Raw genomic sequence first — 20,291 nt, 5'->3', positions numbered from 1 at the left:
TAGCTTCCGTCCCTCTCCTCGCTCCTACCTGGGCTCGAACCAGGAACACATCGACAACAGCCACCCTCGAAGCAGCGTTACCCATGCAGAGCAAGTGACGTTTGAAACGCTATTAGCACGCACCCCGCTAACTAGCTAGCCATTTCACATGGGTTACACCAGCCTAATCTTGGGAGTTGATAGGCTTGAAGTCATAAACAGCGCAATGCTTGAAGCATAGCAAAGAGCTGCTGGCAAAGCACACGAAAGTGCTGTTTGAATGAATGCTTACGAGCCTGCTGGTGCCTACCATCGCTCAGTCAGACTGCTCGATCAAGTCATAGACTTAATTATAACATAATAACACACAGAAATACGAGCCTTAAGTCATTAATATGGTCGAATCCGGAAACTATCACGTTTATTCTTTCAGTGTAATACGGAACCGTTCCGTATTTTATCTAACGGGTGGCATCCATAAGTCAAAATATTCCTGTTACATTGCACAACCTTCAATGTTATGTCATAATTACTAGAATTCTGGCAAATTAGTTCGCAACAAGCCAGGCGGCCCAAACTGTTGCATATACCCTGACTCTGCGTGCAATGAACGCAAGAGAAGTGACACAATTTCACCTGGTTAATATTGCCTGCTAACCTGGATTTCTTTCAGCTAAATTTGCAGGTTTAAAAATATATACTTCTGTGTATTGATTTTAAGAAAGGCATTGATGTTTATGGGTAGGTACAGTCGTGCAACGATTGTGCTTTTTTCGCAAATGCGCTTTTGTTAAATCATCCCCCGTTTGGCAAAGTCGGCTGTCTTTGTTAGGAAGAAATAGTCTTCACAGTTCGCAACGAGCCAGGCGGCCCAAACTGCTGCATATACCCTGACTCTGTTGCAAGAGAAGTGACACATTTTCCCTAGTTAAAAGAAATTCATGTTAGCAGGCAATATTAACTAAATATGCAGGTTTAAAAATATATACTTGTGTATTGATTTTAAGAAAGGCATTGATGTTTATGGTTAGGTACACGTTGGAGCAACGTGTACCTAAGCGATTATATGCAACGCAGGACAGGCTAGATAAACTAGTAATATCATCAACCATGTGTAGTTAAGTAGTGATTTATGATTGATTGATTGTTTTTTATAAGATAAGTTTAATGCTAGCTAGCAACTTACCTTGGCTTCTTACTGCATTCGCGTAACAGGCAAGCTCCTCGTGGAGTGCAATGTAAAGCAGGTGGTTAGAGCGTTTCGTTCTGCCCCTGAACAAGGCAGTTAACCCACCGTTCCTAGGCCGTTATTGAAAATAAGAATGTGTTCTTAACTGACTTGCCTAGTTAAAAAAAAATTATCGGCCAAATCGGCATCCAAAAATACCGATTTCCGATTGTTATGAAAACTTGAAATCGGCCCTAATTAATCGGCCATTCCGATTTAATCGGTCGACCTCTACTCAACAGACAAGTACATGCATGTCTCCCAGCTCTTTATGTTGTTGCTATGACCTGATGTCACCTGATCTCCTAACGCAATTGGTCCGTCTGTGTTTCAGATCTGCTGCCTCCAGTCGGGCGAACAAAGGAGGGGAGACGAGGCTGATCCTTCCCACAATCCTTCAGCCACTGGGCCTACTGATCCGGACCACTGCACTGCTCTGCCTTCTCTCTCCCCTCCCCCCCCCCCCCCCACCCTAAGGCAGGCAGGCTGTGGGGCAGTAGGATCAGGGCAGCAGTAAGGGCTGATTGATGCTCTGTGGGGATGAGACCTGGCTGTTGAAGGCCAGTGGAGACGGCTCCCATTCTCCGCTCGCCTGGCTTTATGTGCGTGTCTGCAGGCTGCCCTACGTGCAGCAGCAGCAGAGCCACCCCCCGCGTCAGCCACGGCGGCCACCCCGAGCCATCCAGACATGCCCACCGAGACCCTGCCGTCGCTGGCAGATAGCAAACCCACCGGCCCCGGGGCGGCCTTTGTCTCCGCTGTCCCCCTGCGCATACTCAACAAGGGACCCGAGTACTTCCGGCGCCAGGTGGAGACCAATCCTAAGCGGCTGAGCGCCGTGGAGCGGCTGGAGGCGGACAAGTCCAAGTACGTGAAGAGCCAGGAGGTCATCAACGCTAAGCAGGAGCCTGTCAAGCCCCAGCTGCTGGCCAAGCCACCTGTCTGCCCCGCCGTGGCCAAGAGAGGGGCGAATGGTGGCGGTTGTGGTGGGGTGGCCCTCAAGACATTCAATAACAACTCCAAGTCGGACACGTGCGCCACCACCAGCAAACGGGAGAACCTTAACCTGGAGATACTCAAGAACCTCCTGAACAGCTCCGGTTCGGTCTCTGAGGGCCACGCTAAGAGCGCTACTCTAAAGCCTGGGGCCAGGAGCTTGGCCCCCCACCGCTCCACCCCCACACCCACCACAGACTGCACTGAGCCCACCAGCCTCCGTTCCGTCGCCAAGTCCCTTAAGGTGCCTCCGCCTGCACCCGGCCGACGGAGCCCCCAGGGGGGGAACCTGAACCTCAGTCGCCGGCTGCTGGAGGAGCGGGGCGAGGGCAATCGCTCACCACTCCATGCCTCCCACAGCTCATCCGACATCCGCAGGCTGTGCAACGGTAAACCTCTAAGGGCGGCCCGAAGCAGCAGCAGCTCCGCACCTCCCTTACCCCCCAAGCCCAGTACCAAAGTCCTTGCCCCCCTCTGCGACAATGCCCCTCAGACCCCTGAGAGGGAGCCTGCACCGCCCTCCTCTGCCACCCCAGCTGAGCAGTTGGAGCTAGAGTTGGGGAGCTCGTTGGCCCGCCGCCCCTCTCTGCACCGCTCCAAGTCGGACCTGAGCGACCGGTATGCGCGGGCAGGCGCCGACGTGGAACGCTTCTTTAACTACTGTGGGCTGGACCCTGAGGAGCTGGAGAGCGTGGGCGTGGAGAGCTTTGCTCGCGCCAACTCCGACATAATCTCCCTCAACTTCCGCAGCGCCAGCATGATCAGCTCGGACTGTGATCAATCACGGCATAGCAACGAGGACATGACGGACGAGGAGGAAGACGTGAGCGAACGCGTGCCGTACGGAATCTCGGCCGTGGAACGAAACGCCCGCGTCATCAAATGGCTGTACAGCATCAAACATGCGCGCGAGTCGCAGAAAGTGTCTCATGTCTAAAAGAGAAGAAAGAAACAAACTATTAGACGATCCTTGCAACAAAACAAAAAAAGACTTCCGATGGAATGAATGTCTTTGGACACTCTGAATCTCTGAATGTCAAAGTATTGACTGGCAAGACGCCCTTGAATGGATCTTGCGGTCACTTTTGCATTCAGTGTTTGTTGTCCTCTGAATCTGCATGGCTCCTCCCACCCACCCGCCACTGCGGCCTCCAGCTAAAGCAACAGGTTTAGGAAAAGATTGCCTTTTTCAAGATGGCAGCAGTTCAGTTCCGTCTCTTCGAGCAGTACAGCTCTCTCTCATTGTTTTGCTTTCTGTCTGTTTAGACCAGCACAATGATGCCAGCTCTTTTTAGATGTGTCTTCTTAATGTCCTTTCTTTCTGAACAACACTGAGCCTGGAAGCCATACGGGTGTGAATGCAGCGCTTCAGTGTGTAACCAGTCTTTAGTCTGATAATTCTGAGCTTTGAGTGTCTATAGAAAAAAACTCCCTTGAAAAAAGGGCTGTGAAAGCATGGTACAGTCCAAACCTGCTTCACCCCTTTGGTACCAGGAGAGTTTGTTTGGTACATTCCAGACCCTGCCCCCTTCCCGGGGAAACCCCAGATTTATCCCCTCCTTTCAGTGTTACTATGGTGATAGCATTCAGGCAGTATCATGAAATCATTCAGCATTACGTGGTTTTTGCTTCTGTTTAGTTTGTTGTCCATAACATTCTCATTGGCAGTTTGATTTTGTGGTACTTGCTTTTCTTTAAGATATGTGTAAATGCTGTAAGAAAATGTATATAATTTCAAAACTGTTAGATGTTTGTCAGAGGGCGCCTGTTAAGCTAATTTACTACATTGTTCAGTCTTCTCTCTGGGCTTGACTGTGAGACTGCGTCAAACCCAGTTCATGATCAAAGTTTTACGACGTTATGATGACATACACTATCGTTCAAAAGTTTGGGGTCACTTAGAAATGTCCTTGTTTTTGAAAGAAAAGCCCAAAATGTTTGTCCATTAAAATAACATCAAATTGATCAGAAATACAGTGTAGACATTGTTAATGTTGTAAATTACTATTGTAGCTGGAAATGGCTGATTTTTAATGGAATATCTACATAGGCGTACAGAGGTCCATTATCAGCAACCATCACTCCTGTGTTCCAATGGCACGTTGTGTTAGCTAATCCAAGTTTATCATTTTAAAAGGCTAATTGATCATTAGAAAACCCTTTTGCAATTGTTAGCACAGCTGAAACCTGTTGTGTTGATGAAAGAAGCAATAAAACTAGCCTTTTAGACTAGTTGAGTATCTGGAGCATCAGCATTTGTGGGTTCGATTACAGGCTCAAAATGTCCAGAAACAAAGCACTTTCTTCTGAAACTCGTTAGTCTATTCTTGTTCTGAGAAATTAAGGGTATTCCATACAAGAAATTGCCAAGAAACTGAAGATCTCGTAATACTCCCTACACAGAACAGCGCAGATGGGCTCTAACCAGAATAGAAAGGAGTGGGAGGCCCCGGTGCACAACTGAGCAAGAGGACAAGTATATTAGAGTCTAGTTTGAGAAACAAACGCCTCACAAGTCCTCAACTGGCCGCTTCATTAAGTAGTACCCGGAAAACACCAGTCTCAACGTCAACAGTGAAGAGGCGACTCCGGGATGCTGGCCTTCTAGGCAGAGTTGCAAAGAAAAAGCCATATCTCAGACTGGCCAATAAAAAGAAAAGATTAAGATGGGCAAAAGAACACAGACACTGGACAGAGGAATTCTGCCTAGAAGGCCAGCATCCCAAAGTCGCCTCTTCGCTGTTGACGTTGAGACTGGTGTTTTGCAGGTACTATTTGATGAAGCTGCCAGTTGAGGTCTTGTGAGGCGTCTGTTTCTCAAACTAGACACTAATGTACTTGTCCTCTTGTTCAGTTGTGCACCGGGGCCTCCCACTCTTTTTATTCTGGTTAAAGCCAGTTTGCGCTGTTCTGTGAAGGGAATAGTACACAGCATTAAGGGAATAGTACACAGCATTGTACGAGATCTTCAGTTTCTTGGCAATTTCTCACATGGAATAGCCTTCATTTCTCAGAACAAGAATAGACTGACAAGTTTCAGAAGGAAGTTCTTTGTTTGTAGCCATTTTGGGCCTGTAATCAAACCCACAAATGCTGATGTGCCAGATACTCAACTAGTCTAAAGAAGGCCAGTTTTAATGATTCTTTTAAATCAACACAACAGTTTTCAAAAGAGTTTTCTAGTGATCATTTAGCCTTTTAAAATGATACACTTGGATTAGCTAACACAACGTGCCATTGGAACAGAGGAGTGATGGTTGCTGATAATGGGCCTCTGTACGCCTATGCAGATATTCCATAAAAAATAAAAATCAGCCTTTTCCAGCTACAATAGTCATTAACAACATTACCGATGTCTACACTGTATTTCTGATCAATTTGATGTTATTTTAATGGACAAGTGACCCCAAACTTTTGAACGGTAGTGTACATGTTCAGTATATTGGAGTTTGAACTGTTTTGGTACTCAGTACTTCAAAATGAAGGCAATGAATTGCGTTCATTTTCATTTATTTTGCATTATTTCAATAAATGGCTTGTTTTGCCGTCTACTTCGAAAAGTTTTGAGTATTATTTCATAAAAATGTGGATTCGGCATTTTCAGCCACACCCATTGCTGACAGGTGTATAAAATCGAGCACACAGCCACGTGATCTCCATAGACAAACATTGGCAGTAGAATGGCCTTACTGAAGAGCTCAGTGACTTTCAACGTGGCATCGTCATAGGATGCCACCTTTCCAAGTCAGTTCGTCAAATTTCTGCCCTACTAGAGCTGCCCCAGTCAACTGTAAGTGCTGTTATTGTGAAGTGGAAACACCTAGGCACAACAACAGCTCAGCCGCGAAGTGGTAGGCCACACAAGCTCACAGAACGGGACTGCCGAGTGCTGAAGCGCATAGCGCGTAAAATCATCTGTCCTCGGTTGCAACACTCACTACCGAGTTCCAAACTGCCTCTGGAAGCAAGATCAGCACAATAACTGTTTGTTGGGACCTTCATGAAATGGGTTTCCATGGCTGGGCAGCCACACACAAGTCTAAGATCACCTTGCAGTGGAAACGCGTTCTCTGGAGTGATGAATCACGCTTAACCATCTGGCAGTCCGACGGACAAATCTGGGTTTGGCGGATGCTAGGAGAACGCTACCTGCCGCAATGCATAGTGCCAACTGTAAAGTTTGGTGGAGGAGGAATAATGGTCTGGGGCTGTTTTTCATGGTTCGGGCTAGGCCCCTTAGTACCAATGAAGGGAAATCTTAACACTACAGCATACAATGACATTCTAGACGATTCTGTGCTTCCAACTTTGTGGCAGCAGTTTGGGAAAGGCCCTTTCCTATTTCAGCATGACAGTGCTCCCGTGCACAAAGTGAGGTCCATACAGAAATGGTTTGTTGAGAAACTTGACTGGCCTGCACAGAGACCTGACCTCAACCCCATCTAACGCCGACTGCGAGCCAGGCCTAATCACCCAACGACAGTGCCTGACCTCACTAATGCTTTTGTGGCTGAATGGAAGCATGTTCCTACATGTAGTGGAAAGCCTTCCCAGAAGAGTGGAGGCTGTTATAGCGGCAAATGGGGGCCAACTCCATATCAATGCCCATGACTTTTGGTCATGTAGCTTATTTGATGATAAAACGGTGCGCTTTATTCATTTTCTGTCCTGCAATATGTATGGTTACTGCAGGGCATTGCATTTAAGGGTTACCATTACGTAATCCATCTAACTGCTCTACAGTGCATCAATTTGACTTGCATATGCGCCTAATATTTTGCTATGCGACCTGTAATTTTTATTGAGGAACAATTAAGGATTCTAGCTTTACTACCTCAATTATTTTGCATTGTGCTCCTAAATACATTTTTTGTGCACCTACATTTTTCAATGTAGACGCACACATGCTCCTTGCAAAAAAAGGTCAGTGTACAGCACTGACCATGTGAGTGGAGTCTGTTGATGTTAGTTCATAGTTCCGAGGATACCAATATCACCTTCCTTGGGCGGTCCTAGAAAGCAAAAACCTGTCAAGATTAATTTTCCATGCTTCTGTGTATCGCTTCACTAACTGTACAAGGAACCTGAGCTAGTGTGTAAAACTGTATGGCACTTGCAACGCCAGGATTGTGGGTTTGATTCCCAGGGCTATCCATGCATAAAAATGTATGCAGTGCACGCATGACTGTGTTGCTTTGGAATAAAGCGTCTGCTCAATGGCATATTACTATCTCCACTCTCCATGTTCCAGGTTTACAAGGCTGTGGGAAATGTTAGAAGAGTGATATGTCTGGGTAATGCAGCAGTTTCTTTACATAATTGTCCCTCTCCGGCTCAGAGAAGAAGTGACCTAATCAGTGGCGACCCGTCATTCAGGGCCGCATACAAATATGGTATCTTTTTTGCTTTCTTGAGTAAAGCAGCTCCAAAATGCAGGTGTTTCAGCCTAGCTCAGTGCTTTCTGTGGTGGTGGGGCAGCCAGCAGAAAATACGGTGCGTAGGGGTTGGTAATGTTCTCTAGTTGCACTGTGATTGGCTCAGTGTTCTGTCACTCATGGGGACACTAAGTCACTGCCAAATCTAAGCTCCTTGGGCGCTGCCTTAGAGTTACATTAGAAGTGCCCATCCAAGAAGGCTCAAGGTCATTGGCCACAGATAAAATGACGTCAAATCACGTTATATCTAATGTAGCTTTGATTGGACTGATCATCTAAACATCAGAGTTTCAAAATCTTAGCATGCAGTCATTATCATGAATCAAGTTGACAATCTACTGGCAAATCCCTTTTAATCCTTGTCATATGAAGAGAAATTATAGATAATATATCGGTGCTCATCAGCCATTGGACATAAACATTACACAACAAGTTTGAAATCGCATATTCAACAATGAGTGCTTTGGAAGGAATCAGTGGCTCACTGCAAGCATTGCAAAGCAATCAATAGCCGGCTATTCAATGGAGTGGCTGTGTGGTCCCAAGTCTGGGTTTATTAAGGACTTTTTTCCAAGCTTAAAATTATAAACATTCAACATTGGCCATGCTGTCAATCCAGCATGATTTCTGCAGCGCTCAAAACAACTCTTAACTCGGATCTGGGAAATCTGACTTCAGTGAGTTGAAGACAGCTGGGAACTTGGGGAAAAAACTAGCTCTGACTGGGAAAATACGAACGGTCATCCAACTTGGAATTGGGCCTCTTTCTAGAGCTATGACCTGAAGATTGTCGACTTGATTCATGATTCGCCAGTTTTTTGTCATAGTTCCCAGTTGTCCTGAAAGCACCATAAATCCAGACAATGCCAGACTTTGATGACAAAATTTGCCCACAAACGACTGCCGCGCCACCCTCCTGTTCAAGTGAGCACAGTACAACAAGGTGAGTCCAAACATCTCTTGTATGCTGCTGCATAAATTATGTAATATGCCAGGGAGATATGTGTACTGTAGCTAAGAAAGTAATACTAAGTGTATGTTGTGTAGTAAGGTGTTAGTAGCCCATGTGCCTCACCCTTATAATTTTGTCTATTTTCCCCTCTTAATTTCGCCTACTGTTCTGACTTGGTGGTGCACATGTAGCCTATAACCTGTTTTAGAGAAATGTAATCATTAAATATTGTAAGAGCTTTCATTGTCTGCTTATACGCTCCCTATATTTATCCGACGGTTCTGACTTGGTGTACAGGGAGAACACTGTAAGAACTGCCCATGTTCTGAATTCTGTCGCTGTACATTTCAAAAGTGCTGAACAAATAGTTGTATTGACTACGTCCGTCCTAACTCGTTCGTTAATGTCTTAATCGAAATGACGGCTTGCCTCTTATCCTCTTGTCATCCCCTTATGCAATGGATTGTACATCTCAATTGTCAGTAAAACCACATTTGTTCAAGCAAGTCAGCCATATCAGCTATGTTTTTTTTAAAAGGTAGTAAATGAGGCTGAATGAACTGTTTTTCGTTGCCAGACAAGGCTCCGCTGATAGCCAGGTGTAGCAGTGGTAAGATGTTGGGACTCTGCTGTTGGGACAGCTTTATGTAGGCCCTAACAGTTTGTGGGCACCATTTGTCACTGTTATTGTGCAATTAATGTACTGTTTAGTGTTGTGTTGTGCAGTGGTTTTGCTGGCATGCATCCCCTAATTTTTTTGTTTTTGTTTGCCCCACCAAGATTTACATGCTAAAATCGCCACTGGACCTAATCCAAAACCAATGTGATAAGGCTAAGATTCACTCATCTATCAAGCACAGTTTACTCAACCCATGAAGCACAAGGTCCCACGTTAGGCTACACTGTGAAACATTACTGATGGAAACCCCCACTCATTGAATGAAAGATAACATGCTTTCCCTCAGATTATTTCTCAAATGTAATTGGTCCAGTCACCACACATACCCATACTATACTGTAAAACTACAACTGCTAGAGGGACAATGACTACATGCACACCAATATCCCGTTATTATTCGGAATACTCAAGTATTCTGTTTTTGTGTTAATGCATATAAACATATTTTCCTGTTTAAAATAACCTGAATAAGCTTGTATCCTGGTTTTGAGAAGTCTGAATAAGATGCCTGGGATATGCTGATCTTAGATGAGATACTGTGGCATGCATATTATCCCATTTCCTGTTGTTTTTGCGGTTTGCGCAGGCTGTTTCACATATTATCACTTTTGAAGGTCAGATGGAAACAGTTATAGTTGGAATACTGACTGAAGTCTGGACACTGATTGTAGGCCTCATGTAGCCTATTATAATATTAATTCCTGCAGAATTAAGTGTTGTAAAATTATAGACCAAATTTTAATTTTGTCTCGGGAACAGGAGTGGAGAAATAAGATTAATTTCTTTCATCTTTAAAAAACGTGAACATGCGCTTAGAGACCGTGTTGTGTATCCTAAACGTGCATTTTTTTTACAGCAACATAAAAGCTGAAAGTATTTCACATTTAACCACAAAATATGCATGCAAGATTAAAAGTGAAATACTATCAGAAACATGTTGGATTGTTTTCACAGATTTTCATTTCCTTAAAACCAGTCAACAAACTGATATTGTTTGGAAATTTTGCACTGAAGATCTCCCTGGTCCCTAACCGTCTTTTGCTCCACGAGAGAAGCAGAAATGAAAGAGAGAACTTTACCGATGTTAACTAGGTTGTTGATAATGCATTCATTTATCGATTTATGACATCATTCTAGTGAGCAAGGCTTTATTTAGTATTCTAGAGCATTGTTCCCCAATTGGTGGGCCACGGAACGAATTTGGCCCGCTGGTGATTTTATTTGGCCCCCCAAGTTTTCTGAGAAAAAAATGTATATTGTTGGACATAAAAGACAAATCAGCTCCCACAGATTTTTTATTTGGAAATCTGTTCCTATGTATTCACACACATAATAGAGAGATATGTGATCGTATAAAGCAAGGTTTGAAATTATTCTATTTTAGTCAAATATTATATATGTTTAGGCTTCCTGCAGTCAATTTGCAGTCTACTAATGATTTGTAATTATGTTCTGGCCCCATGACCATCCGCTCAAGAAAAAATTGTCCCGCCACTGAATCTAGTTGATGATCCCTGTTGTAGAGCATCAAGTAATGACAGAAGATAAACTGCATGTACTGTATCTAATTATAGACAAGTTGACTAAGTAATAGCCTACATAATTTCGGAAATTATAAGCAGAAAAATAGAGGCTTAACTTTTTTCCCCTGCACCCCATGTCAAAAAATCGTTCTGCTGACCCTGGGCAAATTAGGAATATTATGTTTATTCATGGGTACAGGGATACTTGTGAGCGGGATATCAAAGGTGCATTTAAACAGTTTATCCTGAATTAGACCTTAAAGCTGCAATATGTAACTTTTTGGGAGACCTGACCAAATTCACATAAATGTGAGTTATAGATCTGTCATTCTCATTGACAAAGTCTAAAAAGCGGAAGACTTGTTCTATGTGCGCAATTTCTTTGATTCCCATTTTTAGGTTTCGCGTTTGTACACCAGTTTAAAACAGCTGAAATGATTAATAATAATTATATTTTTGATAAATATATTCCACAGCGGTTTAGATGGTACAATGATTCTCTACACTGCTTGCTTGTTTTGCCACATAAACTGAAATTAGGCAAACTATTTGAATTTTAGCAACCAGGAAATGGCAGAGATGTCTGCATATTACACCTTTAACAGGAATAAGAGCTATTATCCGGAATACTCTGCGAATGTAAACGTGGTCAATGTGGTTATAGCTTCTACAGTATTCTCGGGAGAGACATTCCCGGTCTTCATCTACTCACAACTGGTTGTTTTAAGAACAACATGACCTCACCATGACCTCAGCCTCACCCTGGAGTCTCAAATGGTAGCTTGTGTTTCCTGGTGTGCTGCCAGGACAGTAAATATGAGTGTTTGACAGCCCCCTTAGTTTGGATGCCCCGAGAAGGAAGAATCTTTTAGTTAACTGTAGCCTACATTCAGCTAAAGTAGGGCCTGTTTCAATGTCATAGGATCAAACAACAACATCATAGACTCAAAACAAACAGCTTCTGTTTCACATTAAAATGAAGTGAAACGACACCTGACAAAGCTGTAGCTTTAATAATCACAGAAAGTTGAATATACTATACTGAACAAAACTAGAAACGCAACATGTAAAGTGTTGGTCGCATGTTTTATGAGCTGAAATAAAAGATCACAGAAATGTTCCATACGCACAAAAAGCTTACTCATGGCTCCCGAGTGGCGCAGCGGTCTAAGGCACTGCATCTCAGTGAAAGAGGCGTCACTACAGTCCCTGGGTCGAATCCAGGCGGTATCACATCCGGACGTGATTGGGAGTCCCATAGGGTAGCGCACAATTGGCCCAGCTTCGTCCGGGTTTTATTTTATTTATTTATTTCACCTTCATTTAACCAGGTAGGCAAGTTGAGAACAAGTTCTCATTTACAATTGCGACCTGGCCAAGATAAAGCAAAGCAGTTCGACAACATACAAAAACACAGAGTTGCACATGGAGTAAAACAACATACAATCAATGATACAGTAGAAAAAAATAAGACTATATACAATGTGAGCAAATGATCTGAGATTAGCCGGAGTAGGCCGTCATTGTGTATATAAGAATTTGTTCTTAACTGACTTGCATAGTTGAATAAAGTTGTATTTTATTTTATATTACACAGGTGCACCTTGTGCTGGGGACAATAAAAGGCCACTCTAAAATGTGCAGTTTTGTTATACAACACAATGCCACAGATATCAAGTTTTAAAGGAGTGTGCAATTGGCATTCTGACTGCAGGAATGTCCACCAGAGCTGTTGCCAGATAATTGAAAGTACATTTCTCTACCATAAGCCGCCTCCGTCGTTTTCGAGAATTTGCCAGTATGTCCAACCAGCATCACAACCGACAGACCACGTGTAACCACGCCAGCCCAGGACCTCCACATCCGGCTTCTTCACTGCGGGATCGTCTGACCAGCCAACCGGACATCTGATGAAACTGTGGGTTTTCACAATTGATGATTTTCTGCACAAACTGTCAGAAACCGTCTCAGGGAAGCTCATCTGCATGCTTATCGTCCTCACCAGGGTCTTGATCTGACTTCAGTTTGACATCGTAACCGACTTCAGTGGGCAAATGCTCACCTTCGATGGCCACCGGCATGCTGGAGAAGTGTGCTCTTCCCAGATGAATCCCGGTTTCAACTGTATTGGGCAGATGGCAACTATCGTTGTGTGGGTGAGCGGTTTGCTGATATCAACGTTGTGAACAGAGTGCCCCATGGTGGCGGTGAGTTTATGGTATGGGTAGGCATAAGCTACAAACAATGAACACAATTGCATTTTATCGATGGCAATTTGAATGCATAGAGATACCATGACGAGATCCTGAGGCCCATTGTCGTACCATTCATCCACTGTCATCACCTCATGTTTCAGCATGATAATGCCGCAAGGATCTGTCACAGTTCCTGGAAGCTGAAAATGTCCCAGTTCTTCCATGGCCTGCATACTCACCAGACATGTCACCCATTGAGCAGGTTTGGGATGCTCTGGATCGATGTGTACGACAGCATGTTCCAGTTCCTGCCTATATCCAGCAACTTCGCACAGCCATTCAGGAGGAGTGGGACAACATTCCACAGACCACAATCAACAGCCTAATCAACTCTATGCGAAGGAGATGTGTCGCACTGCATGAGGCAAATGGTCCCACCAGATACTGACAGTTTTTTTTTAAGGGTATCTGTGACCAACAGATGCATATCTGTATTCCCAGTCATGTGAAATCCATAGACTAGGGCCTAATGAAAGTATTTAAATTGACTGATTTCCTTACATGTAACTGTAACTCAGGAAAATCTTTGAAATTGTTGCATGTTGGGTTTATTTTTTTGTTTAAAAACCCACTCTCTGTGCTGAGGGCCCGCTCTAGTATCTCTGGCAGGCTATTGGATTCGTCAGCTTCTTTCCTTCCACACTCCTGCACACACAGTAGAAAGACAGACGCTGCTTTTTAAGCCTTCAGAGACATTCTACTCAACTGCAGCAGCTTAGCCTAAGTCCATCCGCTGTGCGAAATAGAGAGGAGACGTTTAGCTCTGAGTAAACAGCTGACAGGCTCCTTATCTCCTTAACTCAGAAATCTGCTGTCACCACCACCATCATGGAGTCTCCTCCACTGAGCTCCACGCAGTTGTGTTTTAAGTGGTGGGAATAATCAATCTTTCAGTGAAGAGCCGCTTAACTGGAGGGGAAAAGGGCCTAGTAGGCCACTCTACTGTACTCCCAGTGCTAAAGTAACTGTCCAGTGAAAATCTCACTTTTAAAAGTTCACACAAAATAAAAATCACACAAAAATACTCATTCTACAAAATAATCTTGAAAGAAATGTGTAGACCACAGGTTGAAAACCACTGAGATAGAGGAATGTCTAGTTGTCCTTGGTAGCTGATTTAGTGTAAAAATGTAGCTATTGTAGAGATGACATGATGCTGTAAGGATGAGTACAACATGATTTTGACATCCGTGTGTCAACGAAGTGAGTAGAGCCCCCTTTTCAGCAAGAGAATTTCACATAGCAATGATTGAGGCAGGAATGAGGTGAAATATGCATCACTGCACCCATAGAAGGGTATGTGGGTTTTTGACTTATGGCTCTTTTACGTCACCTGAAAGGATTGTAAGTCAAAACCCATACACATTTCTATGGGTGCAGGGGTGCATATGTCACCTCATTCCTGCCTCAACCATTGCTATATGAAGTCATTGCTATGTGAAATTATCTTGCTGAAAAGGGGGCTCTACTCAATATGTTGACACATGGATGTCAAAATCATGTTGTACTCATCATTGTTATGAAATCCTGATGACTACACTGCTTCAATGAAAAGACTGTTCTTTGATCACACCAGCAAACATGTGGTCCACCCCTCTCTATCACACACACACATCAAACCCCCTCTCCACACAGCACCCTCCTGGGGAGGACATGTCTGGGGCTGGCAGACAGGAGGCCAGGAAGAGGCTGAGACAGACAAATGACTGCTACAGGGATGATTTATTGAAGGTATTGCTGAATCAATCAAGCCTGCATATGGATCATGGTAACTCGATATAGTTTTGCTCTCTGCTAAGTCTGTCCTTTTTTACAAATCATGTAAAATAAGTGGACACTGGTGATAGACCTTGTAGTATTTGCTGACATCTAGTGGTTGGAAGCACGGTTAAATAAAATGCAATAATTTGTATAGCTAATAATTACGGATTCACTGCATAAATATGCAAGTGTGTTACTGTGTTATGTACGTTAAAATACGGAGTGATTGTTAAAAAAGTCTTTGCACTAACACTAGTCTTACTAGCACTAGCAGGAAAGGTTTTACTAGCAATGACTGTGTTGTCTTACCTACCTTAGTTGAATGCACTGACCTTCTGGATAAGACCGTCAGCAAAATGTAAAATGTTAACTTTTATTTGCTGAAAAATACCTGTACATATGGATCGGTGACCCGAAAAATAAACAATAATTTACCTTTGAACTCTGACCCTGCCCACAGTACGTGATTCATATACCGTTGCTAGTCGGAACTAGAAAAGTCGAAATGTCCGATTTGCTAAATGGTAAACGCGGATTACCAAATTCCAACTACAACGTGGACGCAGCACAAGTTGTACATTTGGGGAGGCGAAAACGCAGACAGCAGCCGTGCATAATGTTGTGACATTAAAATGTAATCTAGCGGAACTCACTGAAAAATAGTTGGCAACACTATGACGTGGAGCAAAAACTGAATTGATAGGTTTGCTGCTCATTTTCCACCACTGACATTACTGTAGTCGTTTTTAACTATATGGTAAAGGCCATTTTTGTTGTTGACATTTCACTTGACAACTAACGATAGCTCTTCAGCCAGCCAGCCAACGCGGTAACCCATCAACTCTTAAGTACATTTTACAACTGCGCATTAGCAAGACATGTAAATTACTTGAAATGATAACTAGTTAGCAAGCATCGTCATTCATATGTCTTGCATTTACGAACACTGACCGACGTTTGTGTGTGACATTTAGTCAGCTAACGTCAGCCAAGTATTCGTTAGTGGGTTTTCACCATCAACGATTTCGGCAGAAGTTCGGACGGGCCATTCATTTTTAACTTGGGCACGCGGAGGAAATGTCTGGGGGATTGTTGGCGGGTGAGTGCCGAGAACCCTGCTAGCGGACTGGAGAACAAGTTTATCTCTACTCTGCAAATTTCAAGCGGAACAAAGCATTGTCAAGAGGAGGCGCCGCCTCAGGTCAAAACCCTACGTTAGCTAGCTGATGAACTAAACCCATGGCTCCGATGAGAATCCGTCTATTTGCTTATTGGGACTCAGCGTGATCTACCACCTCTATGCTGGAGTGATATCCAGCCGGATAGCTGCTTTCACTTCCAAGAGAACCGTGGACCTACTTGCGCTGTCAGTAGAGGCTGCAGTTCCGGGCGGGCGCGAGGTGAAGACCAAGCGAGAAGCTCACTCTGGAGGACTTGAACTCTCACAGAAAGATGGACTACCTTATCAAGAACACCTATCCATATGTACAGGTAAGGAGGTTATTTGACCCCGACTATATACTATTTCTGTTAATCAATATAGACATGAGTAACGTTAGCTTGTTGATGCTCTCACTTAGCTGTGTACCACAGTGTTCTGTACTTACTGATTCTTTACTTACTGGTTCATACGACTGATTCATACAAGTAAATAAACATGAGATTATAGTACACCGCCAGCCTATGAGAGTTTGTAATGTAATCAAAGGCATACCCTTATTTGCCCTTGTGAAGTATCTCTACGATGATTTGTATCCACGGAGTTGAGTGCCGACTAGAGTTTTTGAAATGAATCTCTGACTCCTTCGAGTCTCTATTCAGTCAATACTTCAAGCGTTTACATTCTTAAGCCCTTACCATGTACCCATGTTTGCCCTCTGTAGTTGCGTGCCTTCCTTTGTTTGCTGAAATCCATACTTTGTAATAAAAAGTAAGGGGTTAAGAATTTTCATTATCGTGGAGTTGAGGTAATATGGCAGTATTTGATCCTTTATTTTACAGCATCAATCACCATAATAGGCATTGGTCTCTTTTTTTTAGGTTGTCAATGGGATCACTACTAACATAACCATGTGTCTAACAGGACAGCCTTAGTCTTCATAGTATTCATAACAATGTGTTTTACAAGCTGATGTGTTCTGTCCCCTTGCAGGTGAACTCTGAAGAGCATGATGAGACAGCTAATGAGCTGGGTGTGTGGAACAGAGACATCCCTGCTGATATCCTGCAGAGGGTGGAGGGAGGTGTCTGCTGACAGCATCACAGTCTGGATAGACCCCCTGGACGCCACTCAGGAGTACACAGGTATGGTATTGTGCAGATATCCACTCCCAAGGCTTGCATTTTTACAGGAGTACATGCTGATATGGATGGACTGGTTCACAGAGATCTGTTCTCAGGGCAGCTTTTGACCATTCAATGTTTTGGCCAAATGCAGAGCCTTTCAGGGCTCCAATGTGAATGTTAAATGCGATGTCACAATGGGGCCTGACAGTAAATGTTTCAAAACAATATGGAGGACAACAGATGGACTAGCTTTCACCAGTCTTGTCATTCCAGTGTTTAATGTAGATAAGGACAATGGGGGGGGAATGACAATTTAGACAGCCTAAGAGTGAGCTCCACTGCTCTTTGTGTGGGTGTTTGAAATGAGACGGTGGGGTGGTTACCTAGACTCTGGTACAGTGTAGCCATCTTAGCACTGTCCAGTTTCCTAAGCAGTGTCCTAAGCAGTGTCCTAAGCAGTGTCCTAAGCAGTGTCCTAAGCAGTGTCCTAAGCAGTGTCCTAAGCAGTGTCCTAAGCTGTGTCCTAAGCTGTGTCCTAAGCTGTGTCCTAAGCTGTGTCCTAAGCTGTGTCCTAAGCTGTGTCCTAAGCTGTGTCCTAAGCTGTGTCCTAAGCTGTGTCCTAAGCTGTGTCCTAAGCTGTGTTCTTGTTTCCTAAGCTGTGTTCTTGTTTCCTAAGCTGTGTCTTTTCTTGATCCCATTGTTTTCTCTGTATCTTTTTGACAGAGAACCTACTCAAGTATGTCACGACCATGGTGTGTGTGGCTGTCGATGGGAAACCTGTAATAGGTGTGATCCACAAACCTTTCACAGGATACACAGGTGTGTGTGTGCTTCACTGTCGGACTGTACTTAGTCTCACTCCCCCTCAATGGTTTAAAGCGTTGGATTGTTCAGTAGACTAAATGTCCACTGTATTTTCTACACCAGTCTAATGCTTTTACATCTGTGAGGGGGTGAAGAGAGAAGGGGGAGAGACATAATTGGGGCTCAGGACAAAGCAACACTGTTCTACTGTATGAAATAAGTGTGTGGGCGGTTGACAGCTAGTGGTGGAGAGTCTACTCCAAAAGAGTAGATTCCTCTAACTCCTTGAACACCTTGAGTCGGAATGGTCATTAATTTTGTTTGTTGCCTTGGCAGCTAGGCTGACGTAGGTTACAGATTAGCCTTGAATATTTTGCTTAGTAGAGATTGTCAGATGGCTAATCAATCACCTAGTTCATTCGTGTGAGTGCCCGCTCTGACATGGCAGCTGTAGCTAATTTTGGTCTGTTTTGTCAAATTTGAGTCTTGAGTCGAGAGAGTGTCGGGTCCGATAGCAAGAGTCTGAGTCGACTCAAAATCCTTGAGTTGTTCACCACTAGTGACATCAGAGGCTAAGTCACTCCTTTGAGGAATCACCCAGGAGGGAGATCACTATAAGGTGGCTTTGTTGGTGAATGGCTGCATTGTGTCCCGATGGTACAGGAGGCATAGACGGTCCGTAGAGCACAGCTCTGCTATTCGGGTGTCCAGTCCAGGCCCAAAGCTAATTATTTCATAACCTCTAATCAGGGACTGATTTAGACCTGGGATACTTACACAGGCAGTCTAATTATTTTTTTCACTAATTGGTCTTGACTAATGACATCAGATCTTTTTTTACATCAGATCTTTTTCAGAGCTGATCTGATTGCGCAAAAGACCAATTTGAAAATCAGAATTGGACTGCTTGTATAAATGCAGTCCAGGTGTTTGCAAATAATTATCAGGTAGAATGGAACCAGCAGTACTCTGGACCTCATAGGGGAAGATTTGAATACCCCTGCTCTACACAATACATATGTTCCTGTCCACAGCCTGGGCCTTAGTTGGTGACGGGTCTAACGTGAAGCCTCGCACCAGCTACAACATGAACTCCCCCAAGGTCATTGTGTCCAGGTCACACGCTGGGAAGGTGAAGGGTTTCATCGAGGAGGCCTTCGGGAACACAAGTCATCCTCCCAGCAGGGGGCGCCGGTACTGCACTTTTGTTTGAAGTTAGTTCACCCAAATGTATAATTTGTTAGTCATTATCTGGCCATGGAAGTAGTCTTGGGCGAGCTGTGAATGCATCATACGATTAGGCTTTCATTTGCCATTTTTGTAAGTATACCTATTTCTGTGGGCTTCAGTTTTTTAATAGGTGTTATATGATTGTGTAAATACCTGACAGGGTGTTATTCCAATTTATTTCACGGTTTTGTGGATGTTGATCTTGTACTTTCTACTCTCCATAGGCTATAAGGTGCTGGCTCTGCTGGACCCCAGTGATGAGGACATTGAGAAGGCAGACATGTACGTCCACGTGACCTTCATTAAGAAGTGGGACATCTGTGCTGGCAATGCCCTGCTCACAGCCCTGGGAGGTCACATGACCACACTGAAGGGCGAGGAGATAGACTATTCGGGAGTGGCGTGCAACAATGGTGGTCTGCTAGCCAGCGTCAAGGTGAACCACCAAGCCCTGGTGGCAAAACTGCCGGCATGGGACTCTGCTGACAAACACTGAAAAATACACACACAGATATTTACACTCACTCCATTATGTGCACACACAGATGATCAAGGACAAACAGACAAGATGACCACAAGCCTCGAAGACCAAACAAACACAGATGAGAGGACCGCACAATCTGGAACAAGACAATATTACAAAGCCCACCAGTTTCTCCTTCAAACTCCTTTCACCATCTAAAAAAAAATAGTATTTGTAAAAATATAAGTCAGTCCTTGCATTCTCTATCATAGAAAGTGCTAATAAGTTGGGCAAGGAAAAGCCATGTGCCCAACTACAGTTTGTTGCTAAGAGATGGGTGCCTTTGATTTGCGTGGAAACTTGGTCAATGCCTGGTGTGGAAAGGAACAAATGTGTTGGAACACTGTAGTTGTCGTTCTTCTTGACACCTGTGGGATATGATTGCTGGTGAAGGTATAGGGATGAATCAAGAGGGTTTTCTTCATAGAAGTCATTTTCATTGTAGCACAATAACCTTGATCCTGTGAGGTTTCTTCTTTTAGTTGCTCATTCCTACAGAACATTTACATTATGCTAGACAGGGTAACTATGAGGGGATCATTTGTTTAACACATGACGTAGGGGTGGGATTTGGGCTGCTACAATGTGAATTGAATTTGAGGGTTGTTTTTAAAAGCATGGTACTTCCTAAATATGCACA

The 20,291-nt window shown here is 43.9% G+C and overlaps 1 protein-coding gene and 1 pseudogene across 2 annotated transcripts in view; both read left to right on the top strand.

Annotated features, from left to right (window-relative positions):
- The window catches only part of LOC106599160 (protein FAM110B), a 50,741-nt gene extending 45,608 nt beyond the window's left edge, over positions 1 to 5,133 (top strand). The window contains exon 2 of the mRNA XM_014190275.3: positions 1,542 to 5,133. Within this exon, the coding sequence (XP_014045750.1) occupies positions 1,896 to 3,140 (1,245 nt within the window). The 5' untranslated portion in view covers positions 1,542 to 1,895 and the 3' untranslated portion in view covers positions 3,141 to 5,133. The remainder of the gene's footprint in view (positions 1 to 1,541) is intronic.
- A 10,910-nt stretch (positions 5,134 to 16,043) lies between these two features.
- On the top strand, positions 16,044 to 19,839 carry LOC106598782 (inositol monophosphatase 3-like; annotated as a pseudogene). Its single transcript, XR_014391784.1, has 5 exons — positions 16,044 to 16,299; positions 16,961 to 17,112; positions 17,818 to 17,913; positions 18,933 to 19,092; positions 19,353 to 19,839. The product of XR_014391784.1 is annotated as an inositol monophosphatase 3-like (transcript).
- Positions 19,840 to 20,291: the final 452 nt, after the last annotated feature.

Source organism: Salmo salar, chromosome 03, assembly GCF_965601325.2.
Source record: "Salmo salar chromosome 03, fSalSal1, whole genome shotgun sequence".
NCBI classification, from domain to species: domain Eukaryota; kingdom Metazoa; phylum Chordata; class Actinopteri; order Salmoniformes; family Salmonidae; genus Salmo; species Salmo salar.
Note: the sequence above shows the minus strand (reverse complement) of the source record. Positions and strands in the feature narration are given on the sequence as shown.